The sequence below is a fragment of the Mustelus asterias genome, unplaced genomic scaffold (genome assembly GCF_964213995.1).
Source record: "Mustelus asterias unplaced genomic scaffold, sMusAst1.hap1.1 HAP1_SCAFFOLD_1136, whole genome shotgun sequence".
In the NCBI taxonomy this organism is placed as follows: domain Eukaryota; kingdom Metazoa; phylum Chordata; class Chondrichthyes; order Carcharhiniformes; family Triakidae; genus Mustelus; species Mustelus asterias.
Genome location: NW_027591081.1, coordinates 34,811 through 51,671, shown reverse-complemented (window position 1 = coordinate 51,671; position 16,861 = coordinate 34,811). Strand labels below are relative to the sequence as shown.

General features: G+C 49.5%; 1 protein-coding gene across 2 annotated transcripts in view; it reads left to right on the top strand.

Annotated features, from left to right (window-relative positions):
- The window catches only part of LOC144487927 (smoothelin-like protein 2), a 53,389-nt gene extending 43,226 nt beyond the window's left edge, over window positions 1–10,163 (top strand). For both annotated transcript variants that reach the window (XM_078205982.1, XM_078205983.1), the window contains exons 5-8: window positions 2,310–2,474; window positions 4,590–4,710; window positions 7,924–8,075; window positions 9,790–10,163. In XM_078205982.1, coding sequence (XP_078062108.1) covers window positions 2,310–2,474; window positions 4,590–4,710; window positions 7,924–8,075; window positions 9,790–9,916 — 565 coding nt within the window. In that variant the 3' untranslated portion in view covers window positions 9,917–10,163. The remainder of the gene's footprint in view (window positions 1–2,309; window positions 2,475–4,589; window positions 4,711–7,923; window positions 8,076–9,789) is intronic.
- Window positions 10,164–16,861: the final 6,698 nt, after the last annotated feature.

Sequence of the window (16,861 nt, the reverse complement as noted above, 5' to 3'; positions counted from 1 at the left end):
AACTAGGAGCTGGAAAACCTCAGCAGGTCTCAGCAGCATCTGTGGAGGGAAGGCAACAGAGTTCAAGTCTCAGGGTTCATACGTGTATCCGAATTAGGAACAGGAGGAGGCCACTCAGCCCCTCGAGTCTGCTCCACCATTCAATAATGGCTGATTGGTTTGTAACTTCAACCCCACATTCCACATTTGGACAAGGGGTCATCTGGACTCGAAACGTCAGCTCTTTTCTCTCCTTACAGATGCTGCCAGACCTGCTGAGATTTTCCAGCGCTTTCTCTTTTGGTTTCAGATTCCAGCATCCGCACTAATTTGCTTTTATCCACATTCCTGCCGACCCCCCAATAATCTTTCGCCCCCTCATTAATCAAGAATCTAAGCAGCTCCACCTTAAAATACTCAAGGATCTGCTTCCACTGCCTTGTGAGGAAGAGAGTTCGAAAGTCTGATGACCCTGTGAGTGAACCTCTGTCTTACATGAGCGAGCCCTTATTTTTAAACACCGGCCCCCTAGTTCTAGATTCTCCCACAAGCAGAAACATCCATTCTGGTAAACCTTCTCTGAACTGTTTCTCTCACATTTACATCCTTATTTAAATAAGGAGACCACCTACCTAGCCTTTTGTGATTCATGCACTCGGACACCCAGATCCCTCTACACCTCAGAGCTCTGCCTCCTCTCACCAGGTGGATAACAATCTTCTTTTTTATTCTTCCTGCCAAATTGTTTCACATTTGCCGACATTATGCCCCATTTGTATAATTTGGAAAATGTTGGGGCCCCAGCATTGGTCCCTGTGGAACCTGTCACATTCTGCCAACCAGAAAAAAAACCATTTATGCCTACTCTGTTTCCTGTTAGCCAGCCAATCTTCAATCCATGCCAATGTGCTACACTCTACACCATCAGCTTTTATTTTCCACAATTACCTTTCATGTGGCACCTTATCAAATGCCTTCTGGAAATCTAAGTACAGTACATCCACCAGTTCCCCTTTATCCACAGCACATGTGACTCCTTCAAAGAACTCCAATAAATTGGCTAAATGTGATTTCCCTTTCACAAAACCATGTTGACTCTGCCTGATTGCCTTGAATGTACCGAGGTGCCTGCTAAAACATCTTTAATAATGGCTTCTAACATTTTCCCTCTGACAGATGTTAGGCTGACGATAATTTCCTGCTTTCTCTCTCACTCCCTATTTGAATAAAAGATTAACATTTGCGGTTTTCCAATCTAATGGAACCTTTCCCAAATCTCGAGAATTTTGGAAAATAAAAACCAGTGCATCAAGTATCTCATTGGCCGCCTTTTTCGAGACCTCACGGTGACGTCCGGGGATTTGTCAGTCCACAGACACAACAATTTGCTCAGAACCACTTCCCTGGTGATTGCAATTTACCCGAGTTCCCCCCCCTCTCCCTTCCATTTCCTGTTTGAAACTTTAACTCTGTTTCCTCCCTCCACTGATGCTCCCAGACCCTGTGAGCTTTTCCAGCATTTTCTGTTTTTATTTCTGTTACGCTAGAATCCACAAACACTTCTAAAAGTTTCACATTATTATTTGAAAAAGAGGAATGTGAAAGGATGCGGGGAGAGAGGGGAAGAGTGCGATTTGACTGGCTGGGATATTTAATTTGCTACGGATCTGGATTAAGGATGGCAGATTTCCTTCCCTATAAGAAATTAATGAACTGGATGGGTTTTTACAATGGTTTCATGGTCAACATTAGACTTTCAATTCCAAATGTTTATTGAATCCAATCACCATTTGGCACGGTGGGATTTGAACCTGGGTCCCCAGAACATTACCCTGGATCTCTGGTCTAGTTACAATACCACAATGGCAGTGACTCTCCCTGGAGCTGTTTTCTTTGGAAAAGATTAAGGAGATTTGATTGGGGTGTTCAAAAATCTCGAGGGGTCTGGACAGAGTGGATAGGGGGAAACTATTCCCATTGGTGGAAGGATTGAGAACCAGAGGACAGAGATTTGAGGTCACTGGCAAAAGAACCAATAGTGACAGAGGAAATAGTTTCCACGCAGCGATTGGTTAGGATCTGCAGCGCACTGTCTGGGAGTGTAGTGTAGGGGGATTTAATCACGGTTTTCAAAGGGAATTGGATGATTACTTTAAGGGAATAAAAATTGAGGACTCCAGGGCAAGGATGGGCGAGTGGGACTAACTGGCCAGTGAGTCAGTAAGAGCTAGATGGGCTGAATAGTCTCCTTCAGTTCTGAAACCATTTGATCACTGCATCCCCATGTTGGAATATCTGCTCTGTTTACTTGTAACCCCGTTTCTCCGCAGTGTACTCAATCTTTATCCAGACCCAGCCACCAAATCCCGATCCCCTCCCCCGACCCGACAGGGTGAGAAGCGTCCACTGCTGATGAGGTCACAGACACTACCCCGGACCTCCGGACCCCAGTCCAGGAAGGCTCTCTTCGAAAAGTTTGAACAGGAAGGCACAAGGTAAGACCATACCCAGGAGTCCTGCATCTTACAGGCTGCAGAAGGTCAAGGATCGCCCACACTTGTAGCACAGACCAAAATCCAGGCTGTCACGCACAGTGCCAGTACTGAGGGAGTGCAGTACTGAGGGAGTGTCACACTGTCAGAGGGTCAGTGCTGAGGGAGTGCCGCACTGTCAGAGGGTCAGTACTGAGGGAGTGTCACACTGTCAGAGGGTCAGTACTGAGGGAGTGCCGCACTGTCAGAGGGTCAGTACAGAGGGAGTGCCGCACTGTCAGAGGGTCAGTACTGATGGAGTGCCACACTGTCAGAGGGTCAGTACTGAGGGAGTGCCGCACTGTCAGAGGGTCAGTACTGAGGGAGTGCCGCACTGTCAGAGGGTCAGTACTGAGGGAGTGCCGCACTGTCAGAGGGTCAGTACTGAGGGAGTGCCGCACTGTCAGAGGGTCAGTACTGAGGGAGTGCCACACTGTCAGAGGGTCAGTACTGAGGGAGTGCCGCACTGTCAGAGGGTCAGTACTGAGGGAGTGCCGCACTGTCAGAGGGTCAGTACTGAGGGAGTGCCGCACTGTCAGAGGGTCAGTACTGAGGGAGTGCCGCACTGTCAGAGGGTCAGTACTGAGGGAGTGCCGCACTGTCAGAGGGTCAGTACTGAGGGAGTGCCGCACTGTCAGAGGGTCAGTACTGAGGGAGTGCCGCACTGTCAGACGGTCAGTACTGAGGGAGTGCCGCACTGTCAGAGGACCAGTACTGAAGGAGTGCCGCGCTGTCAGAGGGTCTGTACTGAGGGAGCGCTGCACTGTCATTGGGGAAATGCTAAGGGAATGCCGCACTGTTGGAGGTGCCTTTCTTTGGGTGAGATCTTAAAGCAAGGCTCTGCCTGCCCTCTCAGGTAGACATGGTCACTGCTGGGTAAAGAACAGGATGGGGTGAAGATCTGTCCAGTGTTTTAGGGCCAATATCTCTCCCTCAACCAACACTAAAACATTATTATCTGACCATACGATGTTGCTGTATGTGGGATCTTGCTGTGTACAAGCTAGTTGCTGTTTCCTGCTTGATAATAGTGACTGCACCTCAACAGTACCTCACTGGCTGGAAGGTGCTCCGAGACATCCTGTGGTTACGAAAAGCGCTGCCAAAATACAGTTATTTCTGGCTTGCAGTGAAGATACTTTAATCTCTCTAGCGTTCCCCTCCCTTTCCTCCCGCTGTGTTGTGGACTCTCACTTTGATACAGCCCCATTGGTTTCCCTGCACATTCGCTCATTCTCCATCAATGAGACAGGTAGGGTGTGTTTCTGGAATATTCCATCACTGAGGGTTCGCTGCTGCGTCCAGTCCTGACCCAATGACCCTAACAGTGAACTTTCATGGCACTGGCCAATGAATGAGTCTCGGGAGGTGCATCCCCGGCTGAATATCCCTCTGTGACCCAGGGTACTGAGGCCAAGTGTGGCCAGGCTCAGCTTGGTACACTGACTGGGAATGGATTCTGGGGCCTGTATGGGCTAGGGTGATACATTAACCCACTGAACCAGACCGGCATCTTAAAGTAAAGTTTATTTATTAGTCACAAGTAAGGCTTACATTAACACTGCAATGGAGTTACTGTGAAATTCCCCTAGTCGCCACACTCCGGCACTTGTTCGGGTCAATGCACCCTAACCAGCGCGTCTTTCAGACTGTGAAGGAAGCCGGAGCACCCGGAGGAAACCCATGCAGACACGGGGAGAACGTGCAGACTCCGCACAGACAGTGACCCAAGTCGGGAATCAGACCCGGGTCCCTGGCGCTGTGAAGCAGCAGCGCTAACCACTGTGCTACCGTGCCACCTCTTAGAAATCTACCACTTAGAAATAAATTTAAACCAAGTAGGACATAATACTTGGAAAGGAAAAATGTTTCGGGCCGTGGGGTAAGAGCAGGGGGCAAGTGAGACTAATTGAATAACTTTCACATGTCATCAGCCCAGGCAATGATGGGCTGAATGGCCTCCTGTGAGTATATCTGTCTAATTCATTAAAGTGTTTATTCTGAGTGTGGTGATGAGTGTGGTTTGTAGTCTAAGCCCAGAACAGGTCAGTTTTACACTGCCTTTACCCATTCTTTCAGGGGCAAGGCTGGTGCTCCAAAGGGAAAGCTCCAAAGATCCCAAAGCTTTGGTGTCGCCAGTGCAAGTAGCATCAAACAGATCCTTCTGGAGTGGTGTCGCTCCAAGACAATAGGATACAAGGTAAGCAAAGGGTTAATGCTTATTGACTTACCCAGAGACAGAGAGGGAGCAGCTGGCAAAAGGTGATGATTGGAACTAACTTTACTGATGCACAGACCAAGGTCCATTGGTCAACATGTTTAATTAACTAGTCGCTATCAGAATGGGTTAAATTACGAGGCAAGATTATATAAGCTAGGGGTGCACTCCTTGGAAATGAGAAGGTTCAGACTGAATGGACCTCCTCCTGTTCCTATATTCAGTTAGGACGTGGGATTTTGTCATGTGTGGTTCGCGCTCCTGGTGAGCCGTGTTCACGTGGGGATGTTGCGTGACGACAGTTTCGAGCCAGGCTCTGGCTTCCCAGAATGGAATCCGCTAACAATATTCCGAAATGCAGAGACCACGGATACTTCACCAGGGAGTGACTGTAAGAATGACAGAGAACACCAATGGGGGGGGGGGAAGGGCAGGATGCTGAGAGCTCTCGCTTTGCACTGTTTCTGGTCTGGACTGTATTCTGCAGAAGGGAAGGACCGGCAGCCACCAGAGCAGAGGAACGGCAGAGAGCTGTAGCCCATCATTCTCCACCCACCCAGGCAGCCCGTGTGTGTCTCCTGGTGGCCAATTGAAACACAGTAAGAAGTTTAACAACACCAGGTTAAAGTCCAACAGGTTTATTCGGTAGCAAAAGCCACACAAGCTTTCGGAGCTCCAAGCCCCTTCTTCAGGTGAGTGGGAATTCTGTTCACAAACAGAGTTTATAAAGACACAGACTCAATTTACATGAATAATGGTTGGAATGCGAATACTTACAACTAATCAAGTCTTTAAGAAACAAAACAACGGGAGTGGAGAGAGCATCAAGACAGGCTAAAAAGATGTGTATTGTCTCCAGACAAGACAGCCAGTGAAACTCTGCAGGTCCAGGCAAGCTGTGGGGGTTACAGATAGTGTGACATGAACCCAATATCCCGGTTGAGGCCGTCCGCGTGTGTGCGGAACTTGGCTATCAGTTTCTGCTCAGCGACTCTGCGCTGTCGTGTGTCGCGAAGGCCGCCTTGGAGAACGCTTACCCGAATATCAGAGGCCGAATGCCCGTGACTGCTGAAGTGCTCCCCAACAGGAAGAGAACAGTCTTGCCTGGTGATTGTCGAGCGGTGTTCATTCATCCGTTGTCGCAGCGTCTGCATGGTCTCCCCAATGTACCATGCCTCGGGACATCCTTTCTTGCAGCGTATCAGGTAGACAACGTTGGCCGAGTTGCAAGAGTATGTACCGTGTACCTGGTGGATGGTGTTCTCACGTGAGATGATGGTACATACTCGGTACATACACGGTACATACTCTTGCAACTCGGCCAACGTTGTCTACCTGATACGCTGCAAGAAAGGATGTCCGGAGGCATGGTACATTGGGGAAACTATGCAGACGCTGCGACAATGGATGAATGAACACCGCTCGACAATCACCAGGCAAGACTGTTCTCTTCCTGTTGGGGAGCACTTCAGCGGTCACGGGCATTCGGCCTCTGATATTCGGGTAAGCGTTCTCCAAGGCGGCCTTCGCAACACACGACAGCGCAGAGTCGCTGAGCAGAAACTGATAGCCAAGTTCCGCACACATGCGGACGGCCTCAACCGGGATATTGGGTTCATGTCACACTATTTGTAACGCCCACAGTTGCGTGGAACTGCAGAGTTTCACTGGCTGTCTTGTCTGGAGACAATACACATCTTTTTAGCCTGTCTTGATGCTCTCTCCACTCCCATTGTTTTGTTTCTTAAAGACTTGATTAGTTGTAAGTATTCGCATTCCAACCATTATTCATGTAAATTGAGTCTGTGTCTTTATAAACTCTGTTTGTGAACAGAATTCCCACTCACCTGAAGAAGGGGCTTGGAGCTCCGAAAGCTTGTGTGGCTTTTGCTACCAAATAAACCTGTTGGACTTTAACCTGGTGTTGTTAAACTTCTTACTGTGTTTACCCCAGTCCAACGCCGGCATCTCCACATCATGGCCAATTGAAAAGCAGCCTTGGGGACAGTATCTCAGGCACAGGTTGAGGAGATCAGGATGAATATTTGGAGGCAGCATTGGAGAAGGTCAGAGTACACACAGAATGGGTGGTGAAGTGGATTAGACACCACGGTTTCTCACCGATAGGACTGCTGCACTGTCGGAGGTGCCACATTTACAGACTAGACCCCCCCAGGCGGATATAAAAGATCCCAAGACACTATTTGGAAGAACAGTAGGGGAATATTCCCCACTGCCTTGATGACTATTTAGCTACACAAACACCATGGGAACATTATGGGTGAGATTCTCCCGCCTCCCAGCCGTGCGTCTCCCATGTCTTGTTTGTTAGCGGCAGGATTCCCTGGTCCCGCTGCTGTCAATGGGAATTCCCATTCTCTGGCCGTTCACTCTGGCGGGATTCTCCGGTCCCGCCGACAGCGCACCCATGGGTTTCCCGCTGGCATGGGGTGATGGGAATTCCCATTGACATCACCCCATGCCAGCGGGAAACCCATGGGTGCGCTGTCAGCGGGACCGGAGAATCCCGCCGGAGTGAACGGCCAGAGAATTCCGACCTGTCTCTCCTTGCAGAACATTTGAGGTCTTCTGGTATCATTATTTCAAAAGTACTTTGTTCACTAAACACTCAATCTTCTACTTGGGAAATACCCACAGAAATCTGTCCACATGTCCCAGGAATATCAATACAAATTTTGTCAGGAGTCTGGCCTTGTGACTGGTTTATGGTCATGGAATCTGAAAGTTAAGTCTGTATTTAGCCAGTTCTGGGATCACTGTAACGTTTATAACTTCAGGGGCATGGAATTCCCCAATGAAGGGGCGGCTCGGTGGCACAGTGGTTAGCACTGCTGCCTCACAGCGCCAGTTCGATTCCCGGCTTGGGCTCGCTGTGTGTGTGGAGTTTGCACATTCTCCCTGTGTCTGTGTGGGTTTCCTCCGGGTGCTCCGGTTTCCTCCCACAGTCGAAAGATGTGCGGGTTAGGTGGATTGGCCGTGTTAAATTGTCCCTTAGTGTCAGGGGAGACTAGCTAGGTTAAATACATGGGGTTATGGGGATAGGGCCTGGCTGGGATTGTGATCGGTGCAGGCTCAATGGGCCGAATGGCCTCCTTCTGCACTGCAGGATTGTATTGTACGAAGGGGAAAGGTTGTTGTTCTTGCAGGTTGTAAATCTCCCTCTGTTCCTTGCAGTTGATCGACATCCAGAATTTCTCCTCGAGTTGGAGCAACGGGATGGCGTTTTGTGCCCTCGTCCACTCCTTCTTCCCAGAAGCCTTTGATTACAACGAGCTGAGCCCCAGTAATCGCAAACAGAACTTTGAGCTGGCGTTCGGCATGGCTGAGTGAGTACGATCCTTTCACATTCAGCTCAGCCCTAACAAGGCCCTGTCACTGTTACGAGCGTGGAGGCCGCAATTTTCCGATGGCTCACGCCAGCAGGATTTTCCCATCCCGCTGCAGTGAACGAAGATTTGGCTGGCTACCAAAATCTCTGACGTCACTGCAGCGGGAGTGTGAACGGGTGGTAAGGTCGCACCCAGAGAGGAGGGGAAATCAGAGTGTCCAGGCTGGGTAACGGATACAGCCGCCTGGGCTGAGAACCTCTGTTCCAGCTCACAGGTTCCATGTTACTTTTACACAGGGATTAGGAGCAAGCCATTCGGCCCATCAATCCTACTCCACACTTTCCTGTCTGCCGCCACTCCCAGCCCTCGACTCCTTTGATCAAAAATCTATCTAACTCAGCGTTGAATATATTCAATGAGCCAGCTCCCACTCCTCTCGGAGGACAGAATTCCACACCAATGAGAGTCAGAGAGAAGAAATTCCTCTCCATCATAAATGGGAGACCAGTTATTTTGAAACTGTGCCTCGGAGTTCTAGATTCCTCCACAAGGGGACACCCCCTCTCGGCACCGACCCTGTCAAATCCCCTCAGTATGCTTCAATCAGATCATCTCTCATTTCTGTAAACTCCAGTAATGTAAGCCCAACCTTTCCCCAGAAAACAATCTCTTCATCCCAGGGAAACTTCTTTGAACCGCACTTGACCTCATGCAGTAGTTGGGAGAGCTTCAGGTCGATGGGGAATGGTGTGGTAAGCAATGCCAGCCTCGCCAGGGCCATCTGCACCCCCACAGATTATTTTTTTAATGAACTTTGCGTGTTTAGTTCCCGGGGGACCCCAGGAAATGGTGCAGGGCGGGCAACAGCTTCAGCCCCACAGATACCAGATCTATACTTGCAGATGGCAGATCTCAGTTAGTAAGAAGTTTAACAACACCAGGTTAAAGTCCAACAGGTTTATTTGGTAGCAAAAGCCACACAAGCTTTCGGAGCTCTAAGCCCCTTCTTCAGGTGAGGGCCACACTCACCTGAAGAAGGGGCTTGGAGCTCCGAAAGCTTGTGTGGCTTTTGCTACCAAATAAACCTGTTGGACTTTAACCTGGTGTTGTTAAACTTCTTACTGTGTTTACCCCAGTCCAACGCCGGCATCTCCACATCAGATCTCAGTTAGTCAGCTTCTTTCAAGGTGCAGTCTTTCAGATGGGATGTTAAGTGATGCCCTGTACGCAAAGGTTGACTCCTCAATTCTAAGAAGAATCTAAGGGGCGGCACGGTGGCTAGCACTGTTACCTCACAGCGCCAGGGACCTGGGTCAGTGTGTGCGCGGAGTCTGCACGTTCTCCCCGTGTCTGCGTGGGTTTCCTCCGGGTGCTCCGGTTTCCTCCCACAGTCTGAAAGACGTGCTGGTTAGGGATGCATTGGCCGTGCTAAATTCTCCCTCAGTGTACCCGAACAGGCACGGGAGTGTGGCGACTCGGGGATTTTCACAGTAACTTCATTGCAGTGTTAATGTAAGCCTACTTGTGACTAATAAATAAATAAACTTTAAATAAAGAAGAAAGATCTCCCCAGTGTCCGGGCCAATAAGTTACAGTGTGTAAACCGGCTGCTGCAGTCCTGCCGTCATTGTGGCTGATGCAGCATTTAGATGTAGAGGTGATGGAAGGTGCTGTGGAAATACGAGTTTGATCCTTGTTCTTGATGTTACAGGAAGATGGCTCACTGCGACAGGCTGATTGAAGTGGAGGACATGATGGTAATGGGGCACAAACCCGACCCCATGTGTGTGTTCACCTACGTCCAGTCGCTGTACAATCACCTGCGGCGTTACGAGTAAACTCCCCGTCCTCTCCACCATCAGCAGTGGGCAGGGAGAGGCAGGGTGGGCTTAGCGTCTTACTCACTCTCCCAGGCTGGCAGAGTCAACGGGCAGGTTCTCAGGTGGGCAGCACCAACGTCTCGCAACAATTAGAGAGGAGACACGCCTCAGCAAATGTAAACCGCACAATTGTCAGTATTCACAGCAGAGTAATAAAGGCCACCGATGTAGCAGCTCACTTCAGATTAAAATAAAGAGTTGACTATATTATCGAAGAATCATTCTTGACACCAGCTTTTGACAAGGAATCCAGATTCAACATCGCAATCCAGTATGATTAATGAAAGCAGGTACGTTCTGTGGTTCACCTCTGAACCAGGTCAGGGGTTAAATAGAGTCACACAGCACAGAAACAGGCCCACCGTGTTTATGCCAATCTACACCAATCCTATTTACCAACACTTGGTCCAAACGTACTATGCTTTGATGATTTAAGTGCTTGCCCAGGTGCTTCTTAAATGTTACAAGAGTCCCTGCGTCCACCAGCCTCTCAGGAAGCACGTTCCATATTTCCACCACCTTCTGGATGAAAAATTATTCCTCAGATCCGCTCCAAACCAGGATTCTGAGGGATGAGATATACAGACATTTGGAAAGACCGGGTTTGATTCGGAGCAGTCAGCACGGCTTTGTGCATGGGAGATCATGCCGTACAAAGTTGTTAAAGTTCTTTGACAAAGTGACCAGGAAGGTTGATGAGGGCAGGGCGGTAGACGTAGTCTGCATGGACTTCAGTAAGACCTTTGATAAAGTTCCACATGGTAGGCTGCTCTGGAAGGTTAGATCACATGGAATCCAGGGAGAGCTGGCAAATTGGATATACAATTTTGATTTTGTCATATGTATTAACACAGTGAAAAGTATTGTTTCTTGCATGCTATACAGACAAGGCATACCTTTCATAGAGAAGGAAAGGAGAGAGTGCAGAATGTAGTGTTACAGTCATAGCTAGGGTGTAGAGAAAGATCAACTTATTGCAAGGTAGGTCCATTCAAAAGTCTGGCAGCAGCAGGGAAGAAGCTGTTCTTGAGTCGGTTGGTACGTGACCTCAGACTTTTGTATCTTTTTCCCAACGGAAGGCGGTGGAAGAGAGACTGTCCGGGGAGGCGTGGGGTTCTTAATTATGCTGGCTGCTTTACCGAGGCAGCGGGAAGTGTAGACAGAGTCAATGGATGGGACGCTGGTTTGCGTGATGGATTGGGCTGCATTCACAACTTTTGTAATTCCTTGCAGTCTTGGGCAGAGCAGGAGCCATACCAAGCTGTGATACAACCAGAAAGAATGCTTTCTATGGTGCACCTGTAAAGGTTGGTGAGAGTCGTAGCTGACATGCCAAATTTCCTTAGTCTTCTGAGAAAGTAGAGGCGTTGGTGGGGCATTCTTAACTATAGTGTCGGCATGGGGGACCAGGACAGGTTGTTGGTGATCTGGACACTTAGAAATCTGAAGCTCCCGACCCTTTCTACTTTGTCCCCGTTGATGTAGATAGGGGCATGTTCTCCTTTATGCTTCCTGAAGTTAATGACAATCTCCTTCGTTTTGTTGACGTTGAGGGAGAGATTATTGTTGCTGCACCAGTTCACCAGATTCTCTATCTCATTCCTGTACTCTGTCTCATCATTGTTTGAGATCCGACCCACTACGGTGGTGTCGTCAGCAAACTTGAAAATCGAATTGGAGGGGAATTTGGTCACATGGTCATCGGTGTATAAGGAGTATAGTAGGGGGCTGAGAACACAGCCTTGTGGGGCTTGATGGTAGGAAGCAGAAGATAATATTGGAAGGATGCTTGTCAGACTGGAGACTTGTGTCTCGTGGTGTGCCTCAGAGGTCAGTGCTGGGCCCATTGCTGTTTGTTATCTCTATCAATGATTTGGATGAGAATGTACAAGGCATGATCAGTAAGTTTGCAGATGACACTAAAATAGGTGGTATTGTTGATCGTGAGGAATTTGATTTGATTTATTATTGTCACATGTATTAACATAGTGAAAAGTATTGTTTCTTGTGCGCTATACCGACAAAGCATACCGTTCATAGAGAAAGAAAGGAGAGAGTGCCAAATGTGGTGTTACAGTCATAGCTAGGGTGTCGGGAAAAGATCAACTTAATGCAAGGTAAGTCCATTCAAAAGTCTGACAGCAGCAGGGAAGAAGTTGTTCTTGAGTCGGTTGGTACATGACCTCAGACTTTTGTATCTTTTTCCTGACGGAAGAAGGTGGAAGAGAGAATGTCCGGGGTGCGTGGGGTCCTTAATTATGCTGCTGCTTTGCCGAGGCAGTGGGAAGTGTAGACAGAGTCAATGGATGGGAGCCTGGTTTGTGTGATGGATTGTGCTACATTCACAACCTTTTGTAGTTCCTTGTGGTCTTGGGCAGAGCAGGAGCCATACCAAGCTGTGATACAACCAGAAAGAATGCTTTCTATGGTGCATCTGTAAACGTTGGTGAGAGTCGTAGCTGACATGCCAAATTTCCTTAGTCTTCTGAGAAAGTAGAGGTGTTGGTGGGCTTTCTTAACTATAGTGTCGGCATGGGGGGGACCAGGACAGGTTGTTGGTGATCTGAACACCTAAAAACTTGAAGCTCTCGACCCTTTCCACTTCATGCCCATTGATGTAGACAGGGGCATGTTCTCCTCTACGCTTCCTGAAGTCGATGACAATCTCGCTCAGTGCTGAGGGAGTGCCGCACTGTCAGAGGGTCAGTACTGAGGGAGTGCCGCACTGTCAGAGGGTCAGTACTGAGGGAGTGCCGCACTGTCAGAGGGTCAGTGCTGAGGGAGTGCCGCACTGTCAGAGGGTCAGTACTGAGGGAGTGCCGCACTGTCAGAGGGTCAGTGCTGAGGGAGTGCTGCACTGTCAGAGGGTCAGTACTGAGGGAGTGCCGCACTGTCAGAGGGTCAGTACTGAGGGAGTGCTGCACTGTCAGAGGGTCAGTACTGAGGGAGTGCCGCACTGTCAGAGGGTCAGTGCTGAGGGAGTGCCGCACTGTCAGAGGGTCAGTGCTGAGGGAGTGCCGCACTGTCAGAGGGTCAGTACTGAGGGAGTGCCGCACTGTCAGAGGGTCAGTACTGAGGGAGTGCTGCACTGTCAGAGGGTCAGTACTGAGGGAGTGCTGCACTGTCAGAGGGTCAGTACTGAGGGAGTGCTGCACTGTCAGAGGGTCAGTACTGAGGGAGTGCTGCACTGTCAGAGGGTCAGTACTGAGGGAGTGCTGCACTGTCAAAGGATCAGTACTGAGGGAGTGCCGCACTGTCAGAGGATCAGTGCTGAGGGAGTGCTGCACTGTCAGAGGGTCAGTACTGAGGGAGTGCCGCACTGTCAGAGGGTCAGTACTGAGGGAGTGCTGCACTGTCAGAGGGTCAGTACTGAGGGAGTGCCGCACTGTCAGAGGATCAGTACTGAGGGAGTGCCGCACTGTCAGAGGGTCAGTACTGGGGGAGTGCCACACTGTCAGAGGGTCAGTACTGAGGGAGTGCTGCACTGTCAGAGGGTCAGTACTGAGGGAGTGCTGCACTGTCAGAGGGTCAGTACTGAGGGAGTGGTACACTGTCAGAGGATCAGTGCTGAGGGAGTGCCGCACTGTCAGAGGGTCAGGACTGAGGGAGTGCCACACTGTCAGAGGGTCAGTACTGAGGGAGTGGTGCACTGTCAGAGGATCAGTACTGAGGGAGTGCCGCACTGTCAGAGGATCAGTACTGAGGGAGTGGTGCACTGTCAGAGGATCAGTACTGAGGGAGTGCCGCACTGTCAGAGGGTCAGTGCTGAGGGAGTGCTGCAATGTCAGAGGGTCAGTACTGAGGGAGTGCCGCACTGTCAGAGGGTCAGTACTGAGGGAGTGCCGCACTGTCAGAGGGTCAGTGCTGAGTGAGTGCCGCACTGTCAGAGGGTCAGTGCTGAGTGAGTGCTGCACTGTCAGAGGGTCAGTGCTGAGGGAGTGCTGCAATGTCAGAGGGTCAGTCCTGAGGGAGTGCCGCACTGTCAGAGGGTCAGTGCTGAGGGAGTGCTGCAATGTCAGAGGGTCAGTCCTGAGGGAGTGCCGCACTGTCAGAGGGTCAGTGCTGAGGGAGTGCCGCACTGTCAGAGGGTCAGTACTGAGGGAGTGCCGCACTGTCAGAGGGTCAGTACTGAGGGAGTGCCGCACTGTCAGAGGGTCAGTACTGAGGGAGTGCCGCACTGTCAGAGGGTCAGTATTGAGAGAGCACCATACTGATTCTGTACTGTAAATTTCATGTAGCTGCCCCTTCAACTGATGTCCCCATCAACTGGAAGAAACAGATTAGGGAGGACTCGGGATGTACGAAGCCAGATTCAAGTTAGATGTCAGTAGGTTGTTCTTTTCGGAGAATAATAAAATACAGGAACAGTCTGCTGTTTTGTGTGGTGGATGCTGATTTGCTGAATTCCCCAGGCAAGGTTTGGACTGGTTTCTGGCTGCAGGAAAATCAGAACAATCTCCTGCACTAAAACCTTTCCCATGTGAAAATTTAATGTTTATTTATTCGTGTCACAAGTAGGCTTATATTAGCACTGCAATTAAGTTACTGTGAAGATTACTTATCCCAAATTAGCCCAGGGTTTCTCTAACATTCTCAGGGTATTGAACAGGGCACAGTCGTTAACGCTGCAAGTTGATGCTGAACTTGATCTGACGAGCGGCATAATTCCCCTGCCCTTCAAATTCTGCCACGATGTTTACAGACCTTAGAGAATAACAAAGAACAAAGAAAATTACAGCATAGGAACAGGCCCTTCAGCCCCTCCAAGCCTGCACCAACCATGCTGCCCCTCTGAACTAAAACCCCCTACCCTTCCGGGGACCATATCCCTCCATTCCCATCCTATTCATGTATTTGTCAAGACGCCCCTTAAAAGTCACTATCGTATCTGCTTCCACAACCTCCCCCGGCAGCAAGTTCCCCACCACCCTCTGTGTAAAAAAACTTGCCTCGTACATCTCCTTTAAATCTTGCCCCTCACACCTTAAACCTATGCCCCCTAGTAATTGACTCTTCCACCCTGGGGAAAAGCTTCTGACTATCCACTCTGTCCATGCCCCTTATAATCGTGTAGACTTCTATCAGGTCGCCCCTCAACCTCCGTTGCTCCAGTGAAAACAAACCAAGTTTCTCCAACCTCTCCTCATAGCTGATGCCCTCCATACCAGGCAACATCCTGGTAAATCTTTTCTGTACCCTCTCCAAAGCCTCCACATCCTTCTGGTCGTGTGGTGACCAGAATTGAACACTATATTCCAAGTGCAGCCTAAGGTTCTATAAAGCTGCAACATGACTTGCCAATTTTTAAACTCAATACCCCGGCCGATGAAGGCAAGCATGCCGTATGCCTTCTTGACTCCCTCCTCCACCTGCATTGCCACTTTCAGTGATCTGTGTACCTGTATACCCAGATCCCTCTGCTATCAATATTCGTAAGGGTTCTGCTATTTACTGTATATTTCCTATCTGTATTAGACCTTCCAAAATTTGCCTCACATTTGTCCGGATTAAACTCTATCTGCCATCTCTCCGCCCAAGTCTCCAACTGATCTATATCCTGTTGTATCCTCTGATGGTCCTCATCGCTATCCGCAAATCCACCAACCTTTGTGTCGTCTGCATCTAGTTACATTTTCCTCCAAATCATTTATATATTATAAACTGCAAAGGTCCCAGCACTGTTCCCTGAGGAACGCCACTTGTCACAACCTTCCATTCAGAAACACACCCTTCCACTGCTACCCTCTGTCTTCTTTGACCAAGTAAGAAGTCTAACAACACCAGGTTAAAGTCCAACAGGTTTATTTGGTAGCAAAAGCCACTAGTTGTTAGACTTCTTACTGTGTTTACCCCAGTCCAACGCCGGCATCTCCACATCATTCTTTGACCAAGCCAGTTTTGTATCCACCTTGCCAGCTCACCTCTGATCCCATGCGACTTCACCTTCTGCACGAGTCTGCCATGAGGCCTTACTGAAGTCCACGTAGACAACATCCACTGCCCCACCCTCAATCATCTTCGTCACTCCCTCGAAAAACTCAATCAACTTCGTGAGACATGACCTCCCCTACACAAAACCATGTTGCCTCTCACTGATACGTCCACTTATTTCCAAGTAGGAGTAAATCCTGTCCCGAAGAATCCTCTCCAATAATTTTCCTCCCACTGACGTAAGGCTCACTGGCCTGTAATTACCTGGATTATTCTTGCTGCCCTTCTTAGACAAAGGAACAGCACGGACTTTAACCTGGTGTCATGAGACTTCTTCCTGTGCCCACCCCAGTCCAACACCGGCATCTCCACCTGGTGAGGTTTACTGTCTTAGTTTAACATCTCATCTGAAGAATGGCTCCTCCAGCACTGCAGCACTCTGAGTGCAGAATGGGGAGTGTTGAGCTGCACTGTATTTCCCTGATTGGTGGGAGAGATTCCCTGAACCCATTCTAGGAATTCTGGTGTTGTGGAAGTTAGACTCTCTGCACCCTCTCTCTCGATACGTTGGGAGTTCAGTCCCTAGAGGCTAAAACCAGCAAGAATCTGTCAGGGTAAGTTATTCATTCGGACTGGAGTTACTGACTCCAACCGGTGCTATCCAATATATTATAAAATTCTTCTTTACTGGCTGCCAATCAGCAGGTATTCTGTGAATTGATGGAACTTGGGGTTTTTGAAAAGTGGGAGGGATACAGTCACAGCGTTCTGTAAACCACCGCAATCCAGGTCTGTCCTCCAGCACAAACTAACAGCTGGGGGAGGCCCCAGTGACGGTGAACCCCGGGGGGGTGGGGGGAGGGGGGGCATGGGGGGGGGGCAGTGACAGTGAACCCCTGGGGGGGTGGGGGGGCAGTGACAGTGAACCCCTGGGGGGGTGGGGGGGCAGTGACAGTGAACTCCTGGGGGGGT